The 23,653-nt window shown below is 43.7% G+C and overlaps 1 protein-coding gene across 2 annotated transcripts in view; it reads right to left on the bottom strand.

The window, feature by feature from the left end:
- LOC105228061 (mucin-19) overlaps window positions 1-23,653 on the bottom strand; it is a 146,258-nt gene that overhangs the window by 10,589 nt on the left and 112,016 nt on the right. The window contains exons 4-7 of one of the 2 annotated variants that reach the window (XM_011207670.4): window positions 5,265-5,640; window positions 3,402-4,184; window positions 1,294-3,163; window positions 619-1,013 (exon numbers count right to left, since the gene is read on the bottom strand). In XM_011207670.4, coding sequence (XP_011205972.2) covers window positions 619-1,013; window positions 1,294-3,163; window positions 3,402-4,184; window positions 5,265-5,640 — 3,424 coding nt within the window. The remainder of the gene's footprint in view (window positions 1-618; window positions 1,014-1,293; window positions 3,164-3,401; window positions 4,185-5,264; window positions 5,641-23,653) is intronic. The other variant, XM_019990992.3, reaches the window with a different exon arrangement.

Genomic DNA, 23,653 nt, shown 5'->3' with positions numbered 1-23,653 from the left:
TGTGCAAGAAATAGGTTCCGTTCGGTCGGTTTGTATGGCAGCTATATGCTATAGTGGTCCGGTAAGAACGATTTCTTAGGATTTTGCACATATGCCTTAGGTAATAATCCATAGCAAATTTCGTGATGATACCTCGTCAAATAAAAAAGTTACCCATACAAGGACTTGATTAAGACAGTTCAGTTTGTATGGCAGCTGTTTGCTATAGTAGTCCGATATCGGCGGTTCTGACATGTGAACAGTTTCTTGGGCAGAAAAGAACGTCTGCAAAATTTCAGATCGTTATCTCAAAAGCTGAGGGACTAGTTTGCGTATATACGGACGGGCAGACGAAGACTTTATTAAATCTCCGATGTTTCCTTCAAAGAGTTAAAAAACTATAATTATGGTATAAGATGGCTACACTAAGGTCTATAACTCCAAAATAGAAAAAAAATGTCATAAAAAATATGTAAATGAACATCCTAACCTAATCTAAAAACTTGCAAGACATATTAGGAAAAAGTTTCAACAGCCATTACACTGTCACTTAACGGAAATTATCCAAGGTTTCCTAATATGTTTAATAATGGGCCTTAAATTACTAAGAGTAGTTGAAAGAAATCGATCTTTACTCACTCGGTGAATCCATTAGAAGATCGTGTGCCCCGCTCGAACCGTCCGTGCCATTAGGAGAGAGCTGAGAAGACGGTTCTCCAAGGCCACTGCCGCTGATACGATCCCGTTCACGTTCTCGTTCTCTTTCACGGTCCCGCTCCCTTTCTCTCTCCCGCTCGCGTTCGCGGTCGCGTTCACGTTGCATTGACGAACTGGTTGTTGGGCTGAGTTTCATCGAGTGCATGCCATGGTGCGGGTGATGCACCAGATGCGACGCGGATGAGGTATTTATGCCAAGCGACGACGAACCGAGACCCGGCGAGGTGGGCGAGGCAGACGATGCACGTATCGTGGTCGCTGATGGCGGACCCAGCGACTTTGTGATGGTCAATTCACCATTTGCCGAGGCAGAGAGTCTGCAATACAAGTAGAGGGCCATTAATTGGTACTTAAAATACATTAAGTTGCTGCGAGGCTATGTTATGGCACCAGTGGCTTTGTGTGCGAGCCAATATCAATTTTGCGAGTATTAATAAATACATATCTTTCACTGATATGCAACCATTAAAAGTTATTTTGTGGGCCCAAAGGCGCATATTAATTTTCCTCTTCTCTGTAGTCTAATTAGCACACCATAACCACACTTTGCTGCCCGTCAGAATTGCTCTGTGGAATTTCGTACCCCTATGAACTTACCTATTAATGCTGTTGAGCATGCTGGCCGCTGAAGATTGTCCACTGCCCATGCCAACCGCTGCCCCGCCGCCACTTACGCCAATACCCAGTGGAGATGCCCTCATTCCGCCGCCATTTCCTAGAAAATCACGCTCATGCGGTGAGCTCATATTGTGTGCATGTTGGCCGTGCTGTTGTTGCTGCTGCTGCTGTTGTTGATGTTGATGATGATGCAAGTGCGTGATGGCTGCTACCGCTGCGGACGATGACGGTGACGGTGAGTGGGTGCGGAACAATTGGCCAGCAGTGCCGCGCAAAGGAGATGAATAGCCTCTTTCGTTGGATGTCGTCGATGTCGAAGACGACAATACGCCGCCGGCCGATGAGGCGGAAGCCGAACTTGTTGTGACGCCTGACGACATCGTATGCGGATGATGGTGTAAACTGTGGTGTGTCTGATGATGGCTTTGGTGATGTTGGTGTGAGTGATGTCCATGTTGGTGATGTTGATTGCCAGTTGTGGATACTGAGGCGGATGTCGCTGGCGCTGATGCATTGATTGAGGCTGAGTTGGTATTGGAAGCGCACAACGAACTTGCAACGGAGGATGCGTTGCGACCGCTCACCGGCAATTGTGTTGAGTTACAAGCCGAGCCGAGTGTAGGTGAAGATGAACGTCTCAAATGCTCGCGTTCACGTTCCCTTTCACGTTTATTAGAATGATGGCTGAGGTTCATGCCACTGCACGCGATAGCGTTGGGCCCGTTGTTTAGAGAGCCGCTGCCACGTGTAGGACTGCGTTTGTGATGCATTTCCGTGCGTTCAGAGCGTTCACGTTCCCGCTCTCGCTCCCTATCACGTTCACGGTCACGTTCCCTTTCCCGCTCCCGCTCCCTATCCCTATCACGGTCCCGCAACGTCATTGTACACGTCGAAGTGGACGAGTTTGGACGCGGCGATGGTGTCGAGCTCGTCTGGTGACCACTTCCCAACACATTGCTGCGGTGATGAAAGTGATGATGGTGTGCACTAAGTCCAGGCGGTGGCGATGCGCTCACATCCGGTGGCATATGCATCGATGTAACCGAAGAGCTTGTGTTAGCCGACTTTCCAATTTCCCGGTTTGGTGAGGCGAGCTCATCCACTGTGTGTCGCAGTGAGTGGTGATGTGCGCCGCTATGGTGTGCATGTGAGTGCAACGCGTGATGATGATGGCGCGGAGAGGTTTCTTGCTTAATGTGTAATTGCTGTTGAAGATGAAAAGCGGCTGCTGCAGCCGCTGCTGCCGCGGCGGCTTTTGTACTTGATGACGCACTACTATTGACCGTGCGCTCTGCTCCGGCGCCTATGCTGTGCGGCGGGGGTGAACTGGGTGGAGAATGTCCACTTTCACTGTTACGCGCTGCTGCCGCGGCTGCTGCGGCAGCTAAATGCAAATCACTCGACAGCGTGTGCGAATGTGCGGCGAGGTGATGGTGCGGCGGTGGTGGTAGATGGGCAAGATGCTGCGGTGGCGCCGTCGTTTGTTGCTCACCGCGTTGTTGCTGCGCGTGGTGCATGGCATGATGTGAGGCTTGCGACGAGGCGTGCAGGTGATGATTAGCGGCGGCCGCGGCAAACAATTCCGGATGCAAGGCGGCTAACAGCTGCTGCACGCTGCTCGAAAACAGGTTAGGTTTGAGTAAATTCGTCTGGGTTTGTGCGAGCTGAGGCAGCGTTGAAGCGTGTTGCAAGGCAGCGAGCGCTGGTGGCAAAGGAGGTGGCAAGAGTGCTTGCTGTTGCTGCTGCTGTTGCTGGAATGATGCAAAGGCGCCGAAGTTCTGCAAGAATTGCTCGTTGGTGTTGATCTGCGGACTCACTGGTATGGTCAGAATGGTCTGCACGGCTATACCTGCGAAAGAGAGAAACATCATCAAAAGACGAAAAAGTAAAGCCTCGTTTAAGGAAATGCAATAGTTGTCTTCCAGCAATTTGATAAGATTTTCGAAGGCCTCAAAGGCAAATTCATCCAGCGATACATTCAAAGAATTCAAGAACACCAAGCTCCGATCATTTTTCGTAAGCAGTCTTTCATCAGTTCCTTCTTGTTGTCACCGAACAATTAATAAATACATATTTACGCTACTTACCCTGCGCCGTTGGAATGAGCAGCTGTGCCCCTTGCACGCCCTGCACCAGTTGCCCGGATGCGAGTATCAGTTGCGGCATTTGGGCGCTTGTCGCCGGTGTCGGCAGCGCGGGCGGTGGTGAGGCGGTGGCCGCTGCCCCAGCTGCTGCTGCAGCCGCCGCGGCTGCTGCCGCTGAATTCAACACATTTGCCAAAGTGTTCTGTGCCATCGTCTGGGCCTGCACCGAGCTCGAGTTGGGCGATGTGCCGCCGCCATTATCCTGACCACTACCGCAGCCGCCAGCATGTGACATGACTTTATTATTATTATTGTTAGAAGCCGCCGCGGCGGCTGCTGCTGCAGCCAACACATTCGAGGCGGACAGCGCGTTGGGGGAGCAGGGTGCGCTGTGTGGGCCAGTGGCACCAATTGGTGGCAGACAAGCACTAATGCCAGCGCTGCCACCGGCACCTGCGCCCACAGTCAAATTGAGTGGTGAGTTGAGCGCTGCCGCCGCTGCTGCTGAGGCGCTAATGCCAGCCGCTAATCCCTGAAGACTTGCTAATGCTGCTGCTGTCGCCGGCGTGACACTTTGTGCCACGCTCACCGGTGTGGCTGAGCCGCCAGGTGGCGTATGCAAGTGCGGAAGCTGTGTGTGATGGTGGTGGTGATGCTGATGCTGGTGTATGCCATTGCCGCCGCTGGAATGTTGTAGATGATGGTGTTGCTGCTGTTGTTGTTGCTGCTGCTGCTGCTGGAGCGTGGCTAAATTTTGTAATTTTTGTAAATTTATCATGTCTTGCACTGCGGAGTGTACGGTTACGTTGGGTGCATGTTTGTTATTGTTGTTGATGAAATTGGATGTGGTGGCCGGTGTGTGCAGTTTGAAGCGTAACGGTGTGTTTTTGTGTAGTAAGGGGTAAAAATGAGACAAGTTGCAAGTTATTAGTAAAATTTTGTGGATCGGGCTTTGATGAGTTAAATGCTGTGTGTTCGGTGTTGTCTGCACGAGGTACTTAATGACCCGTCTGTGTGCGCTTGCTATGGTCGCCGCGTGTGCGGCTTGTAAGCTATCTGTGCGAGTGTAGATGTGAGTATGTGTGTGGTGCTGGTAAATGTATGTGGGCGCTGATGCTTTGCTCGATTAGTTGGACATTTATGAGGATTCCCTAAACGCTTGCCGCATAGACGAGTTAATTTGAACAACAAAGGGCTCAAATTCAATGAAGCCCGGAACTTTTAAAGGCCTCCGGTATGATAAGTAAGCCTCTTCCACACATCCGCTATTGAGGGCGTGAGTACAGACGGATGCTTCTCCAAATATATTAAAATAACCTATGTATTGGGTAGTCGAAAAAGTTTTTTCGTATTTTGTACCAATACTTATGTATATAGATGTATATTGATATGTAAGAAAATGGTTATAATTTTGGATACTCTAAATAGAGCTGCTTGGAGCATTTTAGCGGACAAGACTTTAAGAAACGTTTAAAGAATTTTTAGGATCTGGTTTGAGTTCACTATACTCAAATATACCACTATAAACGTTTTGGTAAAGTTAAAGTTACGACATTGAAACTTCTAGTGAAAACTAAGACTCTCTATGCACACCTCAGAGTGTCTGAAGGATTATTTTATGAAATTAATGAAATAACCCTATCAGAACTTAAGAAAAAGTCAATTTTTTATATCGAGAATGGAAGTCTGTAACCTTAAAAAAATATGCAGTCTTCTACCAACTGCCGAACTAAGAGCTCTCTCTTATCGAAAAAAGCAGTCTATACTCCTTAAAAAATATTCCGTCTTCCTCTTATTGAGTATTTGTGATATTTTGTTTTTGTTCTCTTTTTAATTTTCTAGAATTGGATTTCGATATGTACTCACTAGTTCCGTTCAGATGCGCCTGCGCAGCCGCTGCTGCCACCGCTAAAGCCGAAGCGGATGCCTTCGCCTGCTGCTCGTGTTCCTCCGCATCGGACAGCGGATTGAGATGATCGCGCGCGTCGCAATCTTCACCCACATCGGTGTCGATTTGCATCGGTTGCGGCGAAGTGGGCGGTGAGAGTTCGTGTGAATCATGCGAATGCCGTGAATGTGCGTCATTGTGATTGGCCAGTGAGGCGGCCTTGGCTAAGCTTTGATAGAATTCCAGTTCTTTGACGTGATCCTTCTCGTAGGAGTTCTGATTGTGCAGTTCGTGCAGACTGTGATTGCTAATCGGTGAGTTGAGCTTGTGGTTGGTGATATCCTTTTCATAGTCCTGTGCGAGGAAAGAGAGAAAGTTCATTAGTTAATGGCATTTCTCAAGAAAGCTTTATGAATAATATAATTTCTATGTATTGTTGTTGATCCTAACCGTTCTATATAACTTTATCTATAATTTAATTGGAATTTCAGATAGACTAAATTAGTATTGCATACAACTCAACATATTTCAACTCAAATCACTGCACTTTAATCGTTTTTGCTCGCTTCAAAAATATCGCGCATACGCACTGTAGTGCCTTTGTTTGCATGTAAGTGCTGTAGTCATGAAAAAACCTACATATTACTGCCCATTCCCTCCACAGAATGGTGTTCGAACCGAGTACACATGTATATGTGTGTGTGCGTGTGGCGAAATTCAAAACTTAACAGTCAGCTTTCAACTGCCACATGTAGCAAGTAGCATTTCGCATTAAGTGACTTTATTAAATTATATTTGTATTATGTAATTACACAATATGTTTGCTGACACGCTGATGAGGCTGGCAAATGCCCAGCGCGTACACCGAGCATATGCAAATTCGTGTGGCGCGCAGTGGCGGATGTGTTGCTGCTGCTGCCAGTCTAATTGCGAATTTTCATAATTCCCTTAATAAGCGCGCGGCGCAGCAGACGCACACATGCCCCCGCACAGCTGGCTAATGTTAGGCTATGCGTCGAACAAGTTGTACATTTGACAAACAGCGCCGATATCAGGCGTAATAACAGTCATTTAATGTAATCTACCGTTGGCCAGTTGGAAGCTGTGCCTGTGTTGGTGTGTGTGTGTGTTCGTGCTGCAATGTTAGTAACTTAAATGAAATTCCATGCGCTTGTCTTATTTAAAGCGTTTCGCACGTTTGCATATATCATGTTGGTGTTTATGTCGTTGTTTTTGTTATTATGTTAATTTATTGTAATGCAACTGACATTAATTCATGCAGAACGTGCAACATTTGATTGCCGCTTTTAATGCAAAACTCATTTGAATACTAGAAGAGGATGTAAATTAATCATGTGTGAAATAAATTTAATGTTGGACGAACGCGTTCATATGAATGTGGATGCAACACACTACTGCTTGTGCGCTGAGACAAGGGGGCGACTATGTTTGTGGCATATAAACAGAGACACACGGTTGGGAAACCCAAAAATCGCTTGCATCGTAGAAGATTTGCTGGTTGGATGGTGCACGCGGAATGATTGGCCAACGCAAGCCGCTCTACTGGACGTTGCCTTGTGGTGCTACGAATTGTGGTTGTTAGAAAAAATCTATTTGAATTAATTATATTAATATCAATATTCTATTTTTTTCTTAAAGTTTCGAGTTCAACCATCCGCTTCTTAAGTTAAACAAAAAGCAGTTTGTGGATAGAATTTCCCGTTAAATACAGGGTAGGTCATTTAAAGTTGACCCATTTGTTTCTAAAAAAAAAGAACAAAAGAAAACAATGTTTTTTTGTTCATTTCAAAAATAATTTATTTTGGTCCAAGGGGATTTGTTTCAGCTAATATTTAAAAATTAGATCGCGTAAATGGGCACCTTTAGCTTTGACAGCTAAATGCACTCTTTTTTCGACATTTTCCATGACTTTGGCCAATGTTTCGGATGATATGGCGGCTGTTTCACGTCGAATGTTGGCTTTCAGTTGAGCTAAGGTCTTTGGCTTATTAGCGTATACCTTGGATTTCAAATAACCCCACAAATAAAAGTCTGGTGGCGTCAAATCTGGTGATCTCGGTGGCCAGTCAACATCACCATTTTCCGATATCAATCGCCCGGGGAAAAATGGTCGCAATAAATTGATTGTTGGTCGAGCTGTATGGCATGTAGCCCCGTCCTGTTGAAACCAGAAGTTATCCATGTCATTTTCGCGAATAATGGGTATCACAAAATCCGTTATCATGGCTCGATAACGCTCACCATTGACTGTTGTCGTGGCTCCATCATCGTCTTCGAAAAAATACGGTCCGATGATCATATTCGCGCAAACACCGCACCAAACTGTTACTTTTTGGTCGTAAAGAGGCTGTTCTTCAATTAATTGAGGATTTTCGGTGGCATAAAATCGGCAATTTTGCTTGTTTACGCCTCCATTCAACGAGAAATGTGCCTCGTCTGACATGATGAGTTTTCGCCAAAAGTCAAGTTCGTTTTCAGCCATTTCGATGGCCCATTTGCCAAAATTAAGGCGTCGCGGATAATCAGCTGGGTTTAGTTTTTGTGCCATTTGAATTTTATATGGAAAACATCTTGAAATCTTTATGAATTATGCGTCGGAGAGTGGTGCGAGAGATGTCTAATTCCTGAGAGCGGCGATAACTCGATGTCGATGGAGTCTCCTCAATACTGGCTCGTACAGCTTCGATATTTTCATCAGAACGTCTTGTGCGTTGTCTGGATGCATGACTGGCATTACTGAGATTACCGGTGTTCACAAATTTTGCGTATAAAGACTTAATTGTGTTCTTAACTGGAGCACTTTTCACTTTATTTTTTTTTTGCGAAACGCACGTTGAGTTAACACAATTGAAAAGTTATTTTGAATATAAAGCTGAACAATTTCAGCGCGTTCTTTTGGAGTGTACTGTTCCATGGTATAAATTGTCTTCGAATGACGCTTCTAACGCGGTATGACATTAGCCGATTTGTCAGCGCTGTTAAAAGTTACAGCGTTGCCATATGGTTAAACTTTTATGTACTCTATACCTCTATCTAAAGGCCAAAGTTGTGGAGTCATTGCCTAAGCTTAGGTAACCTAAACTTGGGTTATCTTTTGGCTCCTCACTTAGAGACACTTCGGTTGCTGAAAAGTAAATATTTCTTTTCTTATAATAATAAAATTTTATCAGGTTAACCTAGGAGAGGACGTGTTTTGGCTAGTTGATAGGTACCCCGCAATAATCATGTAAATATATTGGTAGTCGAAAAAGTCTTTTCGTATTTTATCAATTCGTATATATCCAGTGCTACCAATCAGTCATTTAAAAACAACTGGCTACAAAAAGAAGCTCAATGCTTGGGTACCACATGAATTGTCTGTGAAAAATTTAATGGACCGAATTTCTGAAGAGAATGGTAACAGGAGACGAAAAGTGGATTAAATACGACAATAATGTGCGAAAAAGATCATGGTCCAAGAGAGATAAGTCTCAACAAATGGTCGGAAAACCAGGATTAACGCCTCGTAAGGTTATGCTGAGGGTTTGGTAGGATTGGAAAGGAATCATCCACTATGAGCTACTCCAGCCTGGTCGAACAATTGATTCTACATTTTACTGTCAACAACTGATGAGATTGAAGCAAGCAATCGAAAAAAACGGCCAGAACTGATCAACAGAAAGGGCTTCGTCTTCCATCAGGACAACGCTAGACCACACACATCTTTGATGACTCGGCAAAAACTGGGAGAGCTTGGCTGGGAAGTTTTGATGCATCCATCATATAGCTCTGACCTTGCACCATTGGGCTATCGTTTGTTTCGGTCAATGCAGAACTCATGAATAAAGATGGCTTCAAGTGAAGTCTGTGAAAATTAATTGTCGCAGTTTTTCGCCGAGAAACCAGAAAAGTTTTACACTGATGGAATAATGTATCCAGCGGAAACAAGGCTACAAGTGGTCGACCAAAATGGTACATTAAAGTTCATTATAAATATAAATAAGTTGAAGTTTGATTAGAAATACGAAAAGACTTCTTCGAATACTCAATATATTTTACCTCCAGAGTTTCTTAATATTTCTCACATTTACATACTAAATTCTAGCAATCAATATTTCTGCATTAAATCGAACCTTTAATAGAATTTATTTTTTTTATTCTCAAACTCTTCGTATCTCTGGTCTTCAATGCGGCAATATTAGCAGCGCCATTAACGGTTGTAACGTTGGCAAGACGGTGTTTAATGCAATTATGTTAATTTCCTATGCAAATAGCTTGTCGCGCATTTAATTGCAAGCGCTGGCAAAATTTCCCACCCAACGAAAGCAGCGCCAACACCTTAGTGCTAAAGCAGGACCTTCGTGTGCGCCGCTGGCCATGCAGACGGACACCTAAGCCAAATATCATTAAGCAGGCGCTCACCGACCTTTTCACCTTTTTTATTATTATTTTTTATTCTTGTTTCGTTTTTAAGCATGTTTGTGCTTGGTAGCCGCACCGGCCAGAGCAGCTGTCCCTGCGCCCATGTCCGCCACTCTCCGCATGCCACTCGTGGTCGGGGGCGGCGCTTGGGGTAATAGTGGCCGGTATTAATTGCCAATAATTACTATTGGTTTTGCCAAACGTGTTGCCCTCTACTTTTCTACAATTTATAGGGATTTTTTCACCAGCAATTCTCAAGTGCTTCGTGTGAAATGCTACCTTTGTGCGCAGCTTGCTTTCGCTTCGTTTGCCTTGATGCGACTCACATTTTTATTTATATTTATTTTTGCTTGTCATCCTTGCGGATTTTCTTGCTTTTCTCAACTTTTTCAAACATTTTTCTGTTTGTTTTTATTCCTAATTTGCAGCATTAGCATTAAGTAGGGTATCAGTGGCGACGCTGCAATTAACAGCAGTTGGAAGCCTTGTTGAAGCGTCTGGCAATCAGACGACACCGTTGTGGTCAATCAAGGTCGGCAGCGTAAAAATAGAGAAATAAAAAGAAAGTTGTCATCCGAGCTTTGGCTTGCAATCAAACTCGCCGCATAATTAAAGGACAGCCGAGCTGGTTTGTTATGACAAGTGGCAGCGTTCTCTAAGTGGACAAATTGTGGGTTGCATTAACGGAATGTGAGTATTTGCGACCATGTATTGCTAATTGTGGCACGGTTGCAAGGCTGTGTCGGTTAACACAATTATTGTGTGTAAATAAAATAGAAAAATAATTGAATTTTATTTGCTTTGGAACTGTTGGGTCTTCCAGTTACTGAAGAGTGTGGGTTTCATGAGGATATATAAGAAAATTTGAATAAACTCTTGATGTTTATCAATAAGTATGAAGTTAAAGGTTTTCTGCAAAGAATTTTGTAGATATTAGCGGGGCGAACTGATTGGTAATGTAAAAAGCAAAGTGTGCAGTGTTCTATTTCAATAAGATCTGTTTGCTAGTATTAAAAATATTTATAATCGATGGTAAGATATTACATAATACAAAGCAAATTAAACAAAGGTATGAGACAATCTGCCAGGTCAAAAGATCAGTTGACACTACTTGGCCCGACATCAATGTAAAGCCCCCGAAAAACTTGAGATGGGATCGAACCTTAAGTTTTTCTTATATGTAGTCATATTTGCAACAATGGGGATGGTGCAAAGATATCCAGAAAGTGTAATAAGGGAACCCCGCAAATTGGAGTACTTTCCCCACCATTTTAAATTTTGATGGTTAACGACCTATTTTAAGAACACGAGAAATGAGACTGTCGGGTGGTAGCCTACGCTGGCGACATTGGTCTTATGGTCAATGAGAAATACTCTAACCGAAACGTACCTCAACGTGGTATCCAACCGGGCAAATAGAAGCAGCCTAGCCTTCAATTCCAGTGAATGGTTTTATTTACTAGGAGGTATAAGATCACGAATGTGGAAAGAGGGCCTCCCAGGGGGGTTCACGACTTCAACTTGTTGATGAGATGAAATATCTAAAGCTTATCGTAGATAGAAAGCTTCCTTGGAGATGAAATATTAAAGATAGAGTTAAAAAGGCATCGGTTGCCTTATAATAATGTTCTCTCGTGTATTCGTTTGGTAGAGGGCCCTCGAAGAGGCTAACCTTGCTAAAATCCAAGAAGCGACTTTCGTCCAGCACTTAATACCATTTCAAAGACAGCACACGTGTAGTTTAGCGGCAGGTGTATGGCTGCGAAGTGGGCTCTAAGGATTAAGAAAGTTGTATATATGAAGGGGTACGAACAAGGACACGTCGATATTCTCTCTTCCTTCAACTGAATCCCAAAACTTGGATCACGGCGTCGCAAAGGCTACTCGTGGAGGCTTCTTCTCAGCTAATTTACCGACAAAGGATGTGGATAGGGTGAATCGCTGGAGAAAAGACGTAGTGAACTTTTTCAAGGATGGGTCGAAGGTAGAATTAAAAGCTTAAGGGTGAGTTTTCTGTAATAAACTTTAAGCTATTAAACCAATGTAGTATTTTTCGGTCAAAAGTGTCTGCTATCAAGGCGGCGGTAGACGTAATACTTGTACTACGAAGTGCAGCTTCAGGTGAGCGTTCACTCCGATAGTAGAGGGCGGTTATTAGCCTTAAGCCGTTGACTGTAATGAAACACACGTCCGCAGGTCGCAGACCAGTTACTGTGCGACTATCCAGGAAATTTATTGAATTAATTTCCTTGAGTCAAGTGCATCTTTCCACCGTTAAAGTCAGAAGTATATTTTCAAAATTACCTCCAGAAATACCAGTCTAAATATATTTATCTCGTAGAATATTTGAATTAGGTCTTCAATATTCAAATAATAATTATGAATTAGTTATTTCAACATTTAACTCCTCCGATTTGTCAGTGGCTTCGCTAAATGGCTCACTTAGACTTTTTGGAAGCTCAGCAAAGCGCCTTAATTCGCTACTCCAAAGTTGCCTGCTTATCTGCCTCAATCAGAAGTGACTCTCTCACACACACAAACACTTTAGTATCAGCTCGGCTACAATCAGTCTACTCGTCGCCGTATTCAATTGAGCATTCGCAAATCTGTTGAAAAGTTAATTCATTTCACATCAATGCTTATGGCCAACTTCATTTTAATGTTGCTCCTTTTTTTCGCGCACAATCCTTTCGGGTGGCGGAATATCAGACGTGTCGATAAATTCAAGTATATTGAGCATCACACACCCATATGGCAGCAGTGGTGTTTTAAGTGGTGGCAGGCAATAGTGATCGGCGTTGGTTGGTGGCCGGTGTCTCTCTGCAGCCTACGTGCCATCAGCCAGGACATTCACACTGTCGCACACAGACATGAGTACTTTTAATAGTGAATGTTGGTATTGGCAACTGCTGGTGTTGTGATAGCGCCTGCAAGCAACAGCAAAAACAACAAGCGCAAAACTATCAACACACAGCAACAGTCATAAATTTCAACACAGTTTCGATTTGTGCGGCAAACATTGAACTTTTAAGCGATGCCACCACCATCATGCCTTTCAGCCGCGCTGGACAAGGCACCCAAAGACACTGCAGCGCAAATAGTGTGCACCAACACACATTTGTACATTTGTATGCGTGTCCTTAAAATACTTCGCGTCTGTGCTTGTGTGTGTGTGCCACTGGCTGTTGGCAGGCGAGCGCAACTTTTCAAAGTGTTCGATTATGTGTCCAATCGCGCGTCCTGCGGGCGAAGAACCGTTTAAACACTCTCGTGTCACAGACACACGCACACATATACATATATATCTAGGCATTTGTTCGTTAACTACACTTGCTTGTATGTGTGTAGCTTGCATGCGCCGTGCAAAAACGTTGAAAAATATGTTCGCTGACCGACAGCGTATTTAACTCGGGCTATTGGCCCTCATTGCATATGCTAAGGCGCACTCGCGTTAATTGATTTCATATGATAATTGCAATATGCGCCAACTTTATTATTATTATTATGCTATTATTTTAATTTTTTGTTGTTGTTTGCGAAAACTTTTGTGCACCTACGTATTTACACTTCATTTGGATTTTCCGTTTGATTTCACTGCAAATGCGCCATGAAGTATACTTATATGAGAGGTAGGAATCGAAAGGCAAACAATTGCAGTCAATAACATTTATTTCAGTCAATGAGCTAATTAAGTATGTTATATTTTGTTTATAATTCAGTAGGTCTGCAGTAATTATGGCAATTTAAAAAGTCAACGTGCGTGCTAGTAAGGAAATGCGCGATTTATTATGCGCCATGTGAAAGGTACTGATAAACCTCAAAGTTTGTGTTGGATGCTGGATAGCTATGTGCTTTAAAAGCTTGAGCTGTAAAGTTTGCTGACAGTTTTCTTCAAAGACCACTGCTGTTATAAGTATGTATTACTAGCAGAGGTCTCTTATTGGAAAAGCCGCGAAGTTAGCCTTAAATGCAGTAGCCAGCTCCAGAGTCAATGTATACGTGGACACCCAAACATCAATCAAGACATTAACCTCGTTTCGCTTATCGACCAGAAGTGCCATGAATAGAAGAGTAGCAGATGAGAGTGCCGCCAGAACGAAACGACTTCACCTCAACCGAGTGCCGGGTCACAGAGACATCGAGAGCAATGAGACAGTGAATTAAATTGCCAAGAGTGTGGTGGCCGGCCACCCTGAAACATAATCAACGTTAGATAACCCATGTATTGGTTATACAACGAGCTGGACAAAATCATGGCTCGGCATCATGGCATTTCATCAAAACGCAATGGAGCGTTCTATCTGGGCACGCATATAGAATGGGCCTGACAGTTCGAGAAGTCTATAGGAAATGTCAAGAGCAAGGCACCAGAAAAACAATGGAGAAACTTACCTCTCGTATTGGCTGCGCTAAGCATTTGGGGGCCCCTTGGCATGAGACATTTGAAGAGGTACCGTCAGTGAAGTGTTACATTTTGATGAAATACGCTTCGAGCGCTAAAGCTCTAAAGGTAAGGAATGATCAGTTTTCATGCACTTCGTAACGTAACTGTATCTGATATCCAAAGGACCAAAACCGCGTGGCTCATTAGCCTACCGACTGAGATAACTTCTCTTTATAAATTTGATTACGCACTTACTCTTTGTATCGTTGTCACTAGGTGTAACTCTGGGCTTACTCAGGTTTCGTATTCTTCCTTTGAACTTCACGAATTTTTTATTCTGAAAGCGGAAGCTGAGAACTGCTCCGTTCCCACGACAGTTGGTAAGTAACTCAAACGGACCTATTTTTTCCCGTCCAAGGACTGCCAACTCCGCACTATACCTCGGAATTGCTTCAGCTCTGTCGCTCTCACAACAACAACTACTACCCGCTTAAAGTGTATTTACATACTCAAACTGAAATTTTATAATTTTTATGATTTGAAGCCAATTTAAGAAGACTCAGCGCCGACTGAGGACACCCGGTGCTCACTGTGTGAGTAAAATAACGGCACGTACGTAAAGTTAACACATCATTTGGACAAAAGAAATTGATTTCGCTCATTCAAATCGCGGCATTGAAATAGCATAAAGAGCCGGAAACGTGACCAACAAAGGATGCTCAAAATAAGCGTCTTCACACGCCCGTCTCGTCGCGGGCTTTAAATCCACGCACACATATGTATAGGTGTGCGCCAGACAACCACCACACCAACACATTGGCGCGCATTAATGAAATTATGTGTATTTGCATTAAGCAAAGCGTATAATATGCATAAAATGTGCAATGGACGGCGTTCGACTAAAAACGCCACGGCTGGGGGTTGCAAAAATATTTGCCTAATGCCTCGCTGCCACGGCGCTGAGAGCTCATACAATTTAGACCGAAAAATGAAGAAAAATCACAAGCATATTAACAGCTCAGCAGCGAGGGTGGCAACACTTCAACCGAATGCAATGTTTCGATCCGAATGGGTGGACCGAAAGGACGGATCAAGGGTGGGTGTCGCGTTGCAGCCAAGTGCCTAAAACAAATAATAAGCCGACATGCAATTTCAGTGGCGTTGTAATTGCGATGCGCTTGCCCTTTGTCAGCCCACATCAAGCGCGGCCTCCACGCCGGGGTCGGGGCGTGCCAAATGCATTCACACAAAATGCAGCAGTTGACCAGAAAAGCAGAAAAATGCATTTTCAAAACAAAACAGAGCACGTGAACAAGAAAATCCTGCTCCAGGAAATTAAAAGAAAATCGCCGAAAAAAGCAAAGAGCCGGACAAAGCAACGAGTAGTGAGCAACCCTTTGCAGGCAGCCACTACGCGCATACACACACACACACTTGTGGTCAGCACATACCAGCGCAGTATGTGGCGAGGGGTGGGCAGCAATCCTCACAAACCACGCCAGCAAAGTAACGCTCGCGCCGAAGGAAGGGGGACAGGCGCTGGTCTGTTGTGCGACTCAGCAACTCATTAAAAAATGAATCAGCGAAGCAAAATTGCAATTTATCTAAGTTTTTGCTTTTATTTTGGCAATTTTATGCACCAACCCCCCTTGTAATGAAATCTCCTCCACCTCCTGTTTGCCGCCGCTTACTGCTACTACAACCAACAGTCACCAGGCCCGCGCTGTGAAATCAAATATTCCGCGCTGCGTATGCCAACTGCATTTGACCGTAACGCGTTCAATATTTCCGAAAGTTCTTTTATTTTGAAGCGCCCAGCACCCAAAGCACTCGTAAGTGTGTGCGTGTGCGTGTTTGTATTTTGTTTTTGTTCGTATTGCTGCTTTCATGTTCGTTTGTCGCTGTGGTGTACGGTCACATGTGTTGTTTGCATGATAATTTCGCGGTGCACAGCCTAAAAGTATGCAATGTGCGCGCCAAAAACGACACATTGAAAAGACGACAGCCCCGTACCCGAGTGTGTTAGCAGCTGTCTGATGCATAAGTACATACCGTCGCATTGACGCGCACACCCCACCACCCACCACCAAGCACCCAATACCCAACGCGCAACGCCCAACCCCGTCTGCTTCACAAAATCGCCTTTATCGTAGCTCGCTTTTGGGCGCTGTATCCAGCTTTCTGTTGATTTTCGCAATAATTCAATTCATTTTCTATTTTTCGTTTTTTTAATTCAATTCTGCCGCCGTTTTTTGCTATTTTTCACTCGGCGCAGTCAAAACATTAAAAATTCGTAAAACAAAAATAAAAGTTATTACAAAGTAGCGGAGACCGAATTGGAAATCTGCTAAAAATGAAATAAAAGTGCGCGCCGAAAATTATTGCTATTCAAATGGCGACTCGAGTGACCAACGCCCCATGCCAACCGCGCGCCAGCACACTGACAACGATTGACCAGTCACCCCGCCCCCTGTGCATGCCCACCCATGGCAGGCAACACCCTCGACCAGCCGGCCGAAAGCAAACAAAGCAAATGTGCAGGCTTTGGCAATGGGCTGGCGAAATTCGCTCGATAAAAGTATATAAGTAGTGTATTCTTTGTTTTGTTTTGTGTCCAGGTTTTCTTGCTTTTTGTTTATGCTTGCTTCTCATTTTTCGCGCGCCAAAAAAATATGAAAAAGTAGCGCAATCAAGTATGCGTTGTTCAAAAAAAAAGAATGTTTTCGTTTGTGAGCATAAAATTAAATGCATTTTTTCTTTGCATACTTTTTGGCGATTTACATATGTATATGAAAGTACATGACTTGTAGAGTAGCATACTTTTTGTATGAAATGTGAGTGCCGACGAAAAATGTAAAACATAAATGTTGTGTATTGAAGGAGAGGGTGAGTAAGGGAGAGAGGGAGAGAGTGAGGGAGATAATAGTGATAGAGAGTGGGGCAAAAAGGAGTCCAGGCGTACGGAAAGGGATTTGGTTTGGAAAATTTATCATTCTGTTACACTTTTTAAAATAAATAATTGGGAAATATGCTGTCGAAGTATTTCTATAGGATACTTCTGATGCTAAAACTCTGAGTTGACTGAAGGAGATTTCGTTACAAGTTACCTTTAAAATACTTTTCTGTATCCTAACCGATATGATAACTGGTATTGTTATGGTATTTGATATGTCAAGTAATATCAAGTATCAAGTAATATCTATGACATATCAAATTTGATATTTAGTTCACAGTGCATGTTTTGTTCTACGAAATTTAGAGGAAGGCCACTACTATCGAAATTTTAATCATAACGTTATATGCACAACTTAAGGATCGGTTTGTCGATTCTCCAGTTTTCACTAGTCAAAGAATGTCAGAATGAAAGCTAAAAACGTTGCAAAAACTACCTTGCAAATCATTTCATATATTCTAATTGCTTCAGCTAATTCTTGTGACCCATCGACTACTTCAAATATAAAACTAAAATATTATACAGAATCGGCGATCCCTTTTAATTGATAAATTGCCAGTTATCTAAAATTTCCAATTAACACCCTTCTTTGCTGCATATAGACAGGCGCAAACAATAGACGAACTTATGTGTTTTTTATATGTAAGTTTTTCTTCTTATTATGTTCATCTATAGGGGGAAGAATAAAGTGTCAAATACTGCTGCAGTTGACTGAATTGCCACTCACACTTCCCCCGCTTCGCTTGCGCTTTACCGACGCCTCAATGGAAAACGGTCGGGAAAGAACCATTGCGGAGCATTACGACCGGCGCCCAGGCGAAAAATAAAAGCAAAACAAAAAGAAAACATGCTTTATATAAACAACAACAAACTCGTTGTTGCACTGGCAAGGCAAGGCAAATGAAGCAAACCATCAATGGATAAAAGGACGACAACGGCAAAGGAAACGCGCGCGAATGGAGATAAAAAGTTGGGCAAATGCAGCAATCAAAGCCGGCAAAAAGGCAACAAAATGTTAACACGCGACAAATACAATGAGCAAAATAAAAACGTAAAAATCATATACAAGGAGTGTCGTAAAAGCGCACCAACAACAACAACGCGAGCGCTAAAGTAGATAATAAAAAAATGAATTAACCGGAAGCATTGACAGGCGAACGGCCACGAACGTCCGCGCCGAGATAGTCCTTGGCAACACGAGCAGGATTCGCCGTTAATGCTGCACAAGAAGACCACAATGAGGGCGCTGGTCGACGGCACATTAATGAAGCAAAGCAAAGCAAAAAAAGGAAAAAGATTAAATAAAACGCGTAAAAAAGAAAGCGAGAACTTGAAAATGCATGTATAGCTGAGTATTGGAGAATGGACCCGGCAGGCCAGGCAGGCAGCGCGGTAGGCAGTGCGCGCACTTAAAATATCAAACCGAACACAAGCAGGCAAAAAAGGGTGGGTGAGGCGGAGCGAGGCGCGGATGCCGAACAATGGCAATAGGCTGCAGCCACCCACGCGTTGAAGTGCACGAGCGCGCAGCCGACAAGTCGCTGGGGAATAAACGCTGGCTGCTTTGTGCTTGTTGCGCCCAACTGTTGTGTACATAGCGGCACATTTGTTGGTGTCGCGGTGAACTTTAAAGTAGTGGGGCGCAAGCCGAGTGAGTAAATACTGTTTTGAGACATTTCTTTGCTATAGACCTACTAAATTGACCGTTGCCGCCAACTAACACCGACAGTCAGAGATGCTGCGCCTCATAGACATTGCGTGCAACAACATTTGGTGTCCGTTTGCATTAACAACAACAGTCCGAAACCCAACCCAGCTGTCTCAACCACTTAGCTACACAAGTTCCGGGCGAGTATGGCTTTCCATCATTCCCCATGTCATAGAGACATACCTCAACTTCATCCCTTAAAAAGTTTGCCGTCTACAAGCACACAGCTGGTCAATGCCGCGCGGCCGCCGCTGACGACGTCTGCGACACGTCCCATTTTTTATATTTCCTACGCTTTTGGGGTGAGGAAGGCATTTAAAAAATTTCTTCCTTTTTCATTTTTTCACGTTTTGTTTGCACTTCTTCTATGTATTTTTCCGACGGTTTTTCCCATTTTCGCCGGCATTTGGCTTGCTGGCTGGTTTTCCAACGATTTATTTTTCTCCAGCACGCGACTGCTAACTTCAGCTTTCTGACTGCCTGGTCAGTGGCCGGCCACAGTTATTCTTTCTCGTTCATTGAACGCGCTTCCGCACTGGACACTGGACCTGCCAGATAATAGGCTGGACAACAGTTCGTTGAACAGACGTTTGGTGGCGTGGCAAGTGCGCTGATGTCCAGCAGAAATGTAAGTGGACACTGACTTAGGTGCGCGAGTGCCCGAAAGCCGGTCAGACAGCGGCACTTTAATGATTTCTCGAGTGGTCCAATCGCATCAGATATTGAGTGGTTGACAACGCACTGCCGCGCGGCAGAGCGGGGACCTGCTGCACTTTTTTCTTTCAGTTTGTATATGACAGTGTTAATGCCCCAGCTGACTATCACGAAACAGCGCTGGACACTCGTGTATGCGTTGACGCGCTGCGCCTCTTCTCGCGTGCGAGGTAGACAGTTGGTGAGGGCGCGTGGTGTTGGTCACTACGCCCCACAGCCAATTGCACCGCATGCGCCATGCCACCCAACTTGTTGTCATTGAAAAGCAAATATTTTTTTCAACGCGCTGCTTTGCGTTTTCCAACATTTTTTTGTGATGGCGCTTTTGTACGCCGTTCGTGCGCCAGGCCGTTGGGCTCACGTTTCACTTTTCCTTTTTTCGGCGTCAGCGACGTGCTTTGCCGTGAGGGTGGCATAAGGTGGCGCGTCCACTGTGTTTGTATGCCTTTTCAGCTGTTTCATCGAACTTTTTTATTTCGAAAATAAAAGTAAAAGCGTCCTAGTTTTTGCTTTATTTGGGGCGCGTATTTTTCGCGCTTACACTTCCGCCGCGAAGTGAAACGAAACTTTTAGCCTCTTTCCCATTTCTTCGCTGTTGTTGGCTAGCAGTTGTTCAGCCTTTGCAGTTTGACTTCTTGTCTGTGTACCTCAATTTGGTTGGTGGGTTGACTGCTGGTCTCTCGACTGGGCTGTGCTGGTGCCTTCGCTCGTGCGTTTTTATTTATTATTACTTTTTTTAATTTGTGTTATCAGTCTTCTTTATTTTCTCTTTAAATTTGTTTGTTCTTTACTTTTCTTTTATCGGTATGGCTATAAGGCGGCTGGGGTTGCACGGCTTAGCACTTCGTGGCCTCTAAAATTTATTTCAGCCGCACCAAGGCCCAGCGAAGTTTTTCCGCTGGCGAGTGGTCAGCGAAGTTTGCTTGTGCTCCTTGCTGAACTGCTGTGACAATGGCAATCCAACTGGACACTACTTCAGCCTATTGCTTGTATGTGTTTGTGTTTGACAATAAATCATTATGGGGCGCGCTAAAGAGAGAGACAGAGAGAGATTTTACAAATGGCTCCGAAAGTGTGGAAGCAAGGCGCATTGAAGCCCTAGTTGCTTTCAAAATTATTGGTGATTTCTTAGCATTTTGTCAGCTTACAAGTATTAAAAGTAGAACAGAATTTTAATTCATTTTTTTTACTTTTATTTCAACAATTTTTGAAAACATTTTCAAGGAACTAAAGTATAATACTCCACGCTTCTACAGAAAATACATATGAGCCTCACCGCTTAAACGTGTAGCAGTGGAAAGGCCACACCCAAAGAAGGACGGCTTGTAACTGTCATAAATGGAAACGCTAATGGCAAAGAACCAAAAAAAATATTAAGAAGAAACTTAGCACCGCGCCTTCATGCAGCGCCAAAATGTAGGCAACGAAAACTTAGCGATACACGGTTAAAAGTTTCGAGCGATGTGCGCAAAAAAAAAAATAAATATGTGCTTGCAACTTCGCATGCCACTTCACTCCTTGGCTTACGCTGCTCCTCGTCTCCTCCTCTTCGCCACTGTAAGTATTTGGAAAACAATTGTTTTGTTCTGTTTTGGTTCTACGCTTCTCAACATCCAATTGCATCACCTAAAAGTTGTCTTCATTTTTTTAGAACGTAGCGATGATGGGATCGTTACACACCCGTCCCTTTTGCACCGCTGCTACCATACTTCGTGCCTGCATTCGTTGCTGGCATTGACCAGCTTACAGCCAGCGCTCACATTTTTTGCTTTGCTTACTGCATACGCTCGCACATTCGCACAAATGTAGCAAGTGGCATGTGGCATATAGCCATATGCGTGTGCATTGCGCAATTTTTCATTTGTTTATTCCCTTTTAGTGCCACCCAATTGCTGATAACGTACACTGTATCCTGTTTTTCGTTTTATTTCGGCTCCGCTTTTCTCCTCCTTCCTGCGTCAAGGCGCACAAATGCTTACTGCTACACATGTATTTCCGCCTTTCGTTTGTCGTTATGTTTTGTTTTGCTCTTCATAGTCGCTTTTTAGGCGCAATGCAAAATTCCACTGACTTCTTGTTCTATTTTTTCAATTAATTCTCTACAACATGTGTAGGGGTGGGCCACCGGTACGCGCATGCCACTTGCCACATGCCACCTGTCGGGCGCCGCAATTCACGTGCTTGCTTCTGTGTGTTTTGTTGACTGTGTGCCTAAGAAAATGAAAAAGTCGGCGCGAATGGGCTTTGCCAGCCCAACAGCAGCCAGTCCATGATTTCCCCTTTGCGTAGCGCAATTCCATGCTACCCACCTCGTCTTCTACGTATGTGACTCGCCGGCAGGTTAAGTCCTCACATGAGACTGCTGATTGGTCGAGCACAGTTGCCTCATATTAAACTTTGGCAAGTGCATGTGTGGCGATGTGACGCTGTTACTCCTATTCTTTTTTATTTTCGCATTCCGGACTCTATGTTTTGTTATTTCTTATTGTGTCTATTTGTTTGCGCACTCGGATATTGCGTCTGCTTTGCGACTTCGTTTTTTAGATGCACCCCTATAGCTTTTTTGACAATATGGCCAATAATCGTTTTTTCTTAGTACTGAGTGATCGGTAGGCGCAATTGGTTGCAGAAATGAGGGAACAGTATGTTGCTCAGCAGCTAAATAAAATACCACCTTCGAATTCGAACGCATATTGACACGGGTTTCGTTAACTAATACATTTTACTGCAATGGATCCATATCAACTTCAAGCCACATTTAACAACAACATAAAAGTGCTTGATAATTGCTTTTACGCGATTTCTTCAAGTTTTTCTCAATAGTTTTAGGTTTCGGGTTTTCTGGTGGTCTCACATTCCGGAAAAATATTCTTAGCTCAGAGCTTATTGGCAGATGATTGGTGCATGACTGATTTATTATTCTAAGCAAATATGAATATTTATATGACAGAAATTTTATTGAAGTTCTGAAGCAAAAGATCTCACCTTCAGAAATTATTGAATGAACAAGAAAAACTAAGATTAAGCTATGATTGATTGGTTGGTTGAAAAGGGCAGCACATGAAACCCGCACCTAGGTCATCGTTGGACCCATTGCACCCCCGTGTGGTAACCAATATAAACGTTATCCACCCACTCAGTAAATTTGGTGAAAACCCTGATTCTTTTCCACACCAACTGTCCATTATATTCTAAGTGTGAAGGCTGGAGATTCGCATAAATAAAGTTTCAGCGTCCTATACAATGCACCTAAGCTCATTTTTGCCTAGCTTTTCGGTCTCTCAACCATCGGACTTAAGATGTCCTTCCAAGGCCTTTTACTTCAAACGATATTTGAAAGAGCTCAATAGCCTGGTGCAGCTTAGGAGAATTGTGTCTCCAGCTTTTTAGTAGTGGGACAGCTCTTCAGCCTTTGAATTTTTTTCTATACCTGAATGACAATGATATTAATCGAGTTTCCAATTAAAAGCCTACCTATTGTCTACTTCCTTCTTATAACCTAACATTATCTACATACCCAGCTTGACCCGAGTTCATTAACCGTACTCTTAGTGACGTCTAGCCTGGCTGCAATAGCCTAAAATCATGAGTGGGTTGGCCGTAAGCATTGCTTAATATCTGACTTGTATGTATATTGGCCGGATGTCAAGGTAACCTGTAGAGCCTTTGTTGAAGTAGTTTTCATTGGGGCCGAAAACCCCAGAAATCAGGTTATTTGGCCTCCTCCCAGAGGTTTAAAACGGCATCCACCATCTCACTTCACCATGTGTTATATTGGACGGATGACACTTATGTAGATCCAATAGATTAAATGGGGTCGCAAACCCCTCTATTGAGTATTGTTTCCGCTGCAGGAGTTCTAGATTCGAAGGGCTTTGGTATTCTCACTCTCAATGTGTTATCAAAAGTTAAATTTTTTATCTCGGATAACTCAAGGAGAGTACAACAGTTTCACCTCTTTAGGGGATATTCAATTTCGAAGTTTTCGGACTTCTTGTGAAAATTTTCGAGAATGAAAAACGCGGTCTAATTTTCGGCTTTATCGTAAGAAAATTCTTCATAGAAACGTGTTCAGTGAAGGCTCTTTTTATACCCTAAACAGGGCACTTGTGAAGGGTATTATAGCTTCGGTGCAACCGTGTCTAACATTTTTTCTTGTCTAAGAACCTCTTGGGTAATAAAAGCT

Source organism: Bactrocera dorsalis, chromosome 3 (genome assembly GCF_023373825.1).
Source record: "Bactrocera dorsalis isolate Fly_Bdor chromosome 3, ASM2337382v1, whole genome shotgun sequence".
In the NCBI taxonomy this organism is placed as follows: domain Eukaryota; kingdom Metazoa; phylum Arthropoda; class Insecta; order Diptera; family Tephritidae; genus Bactrocera; species Bactrocera dorsalis.
Note: the sequence above shows the minus strand (reverse complement) of the source record. Positions and strands in the feature narration are given on the sequence as shown.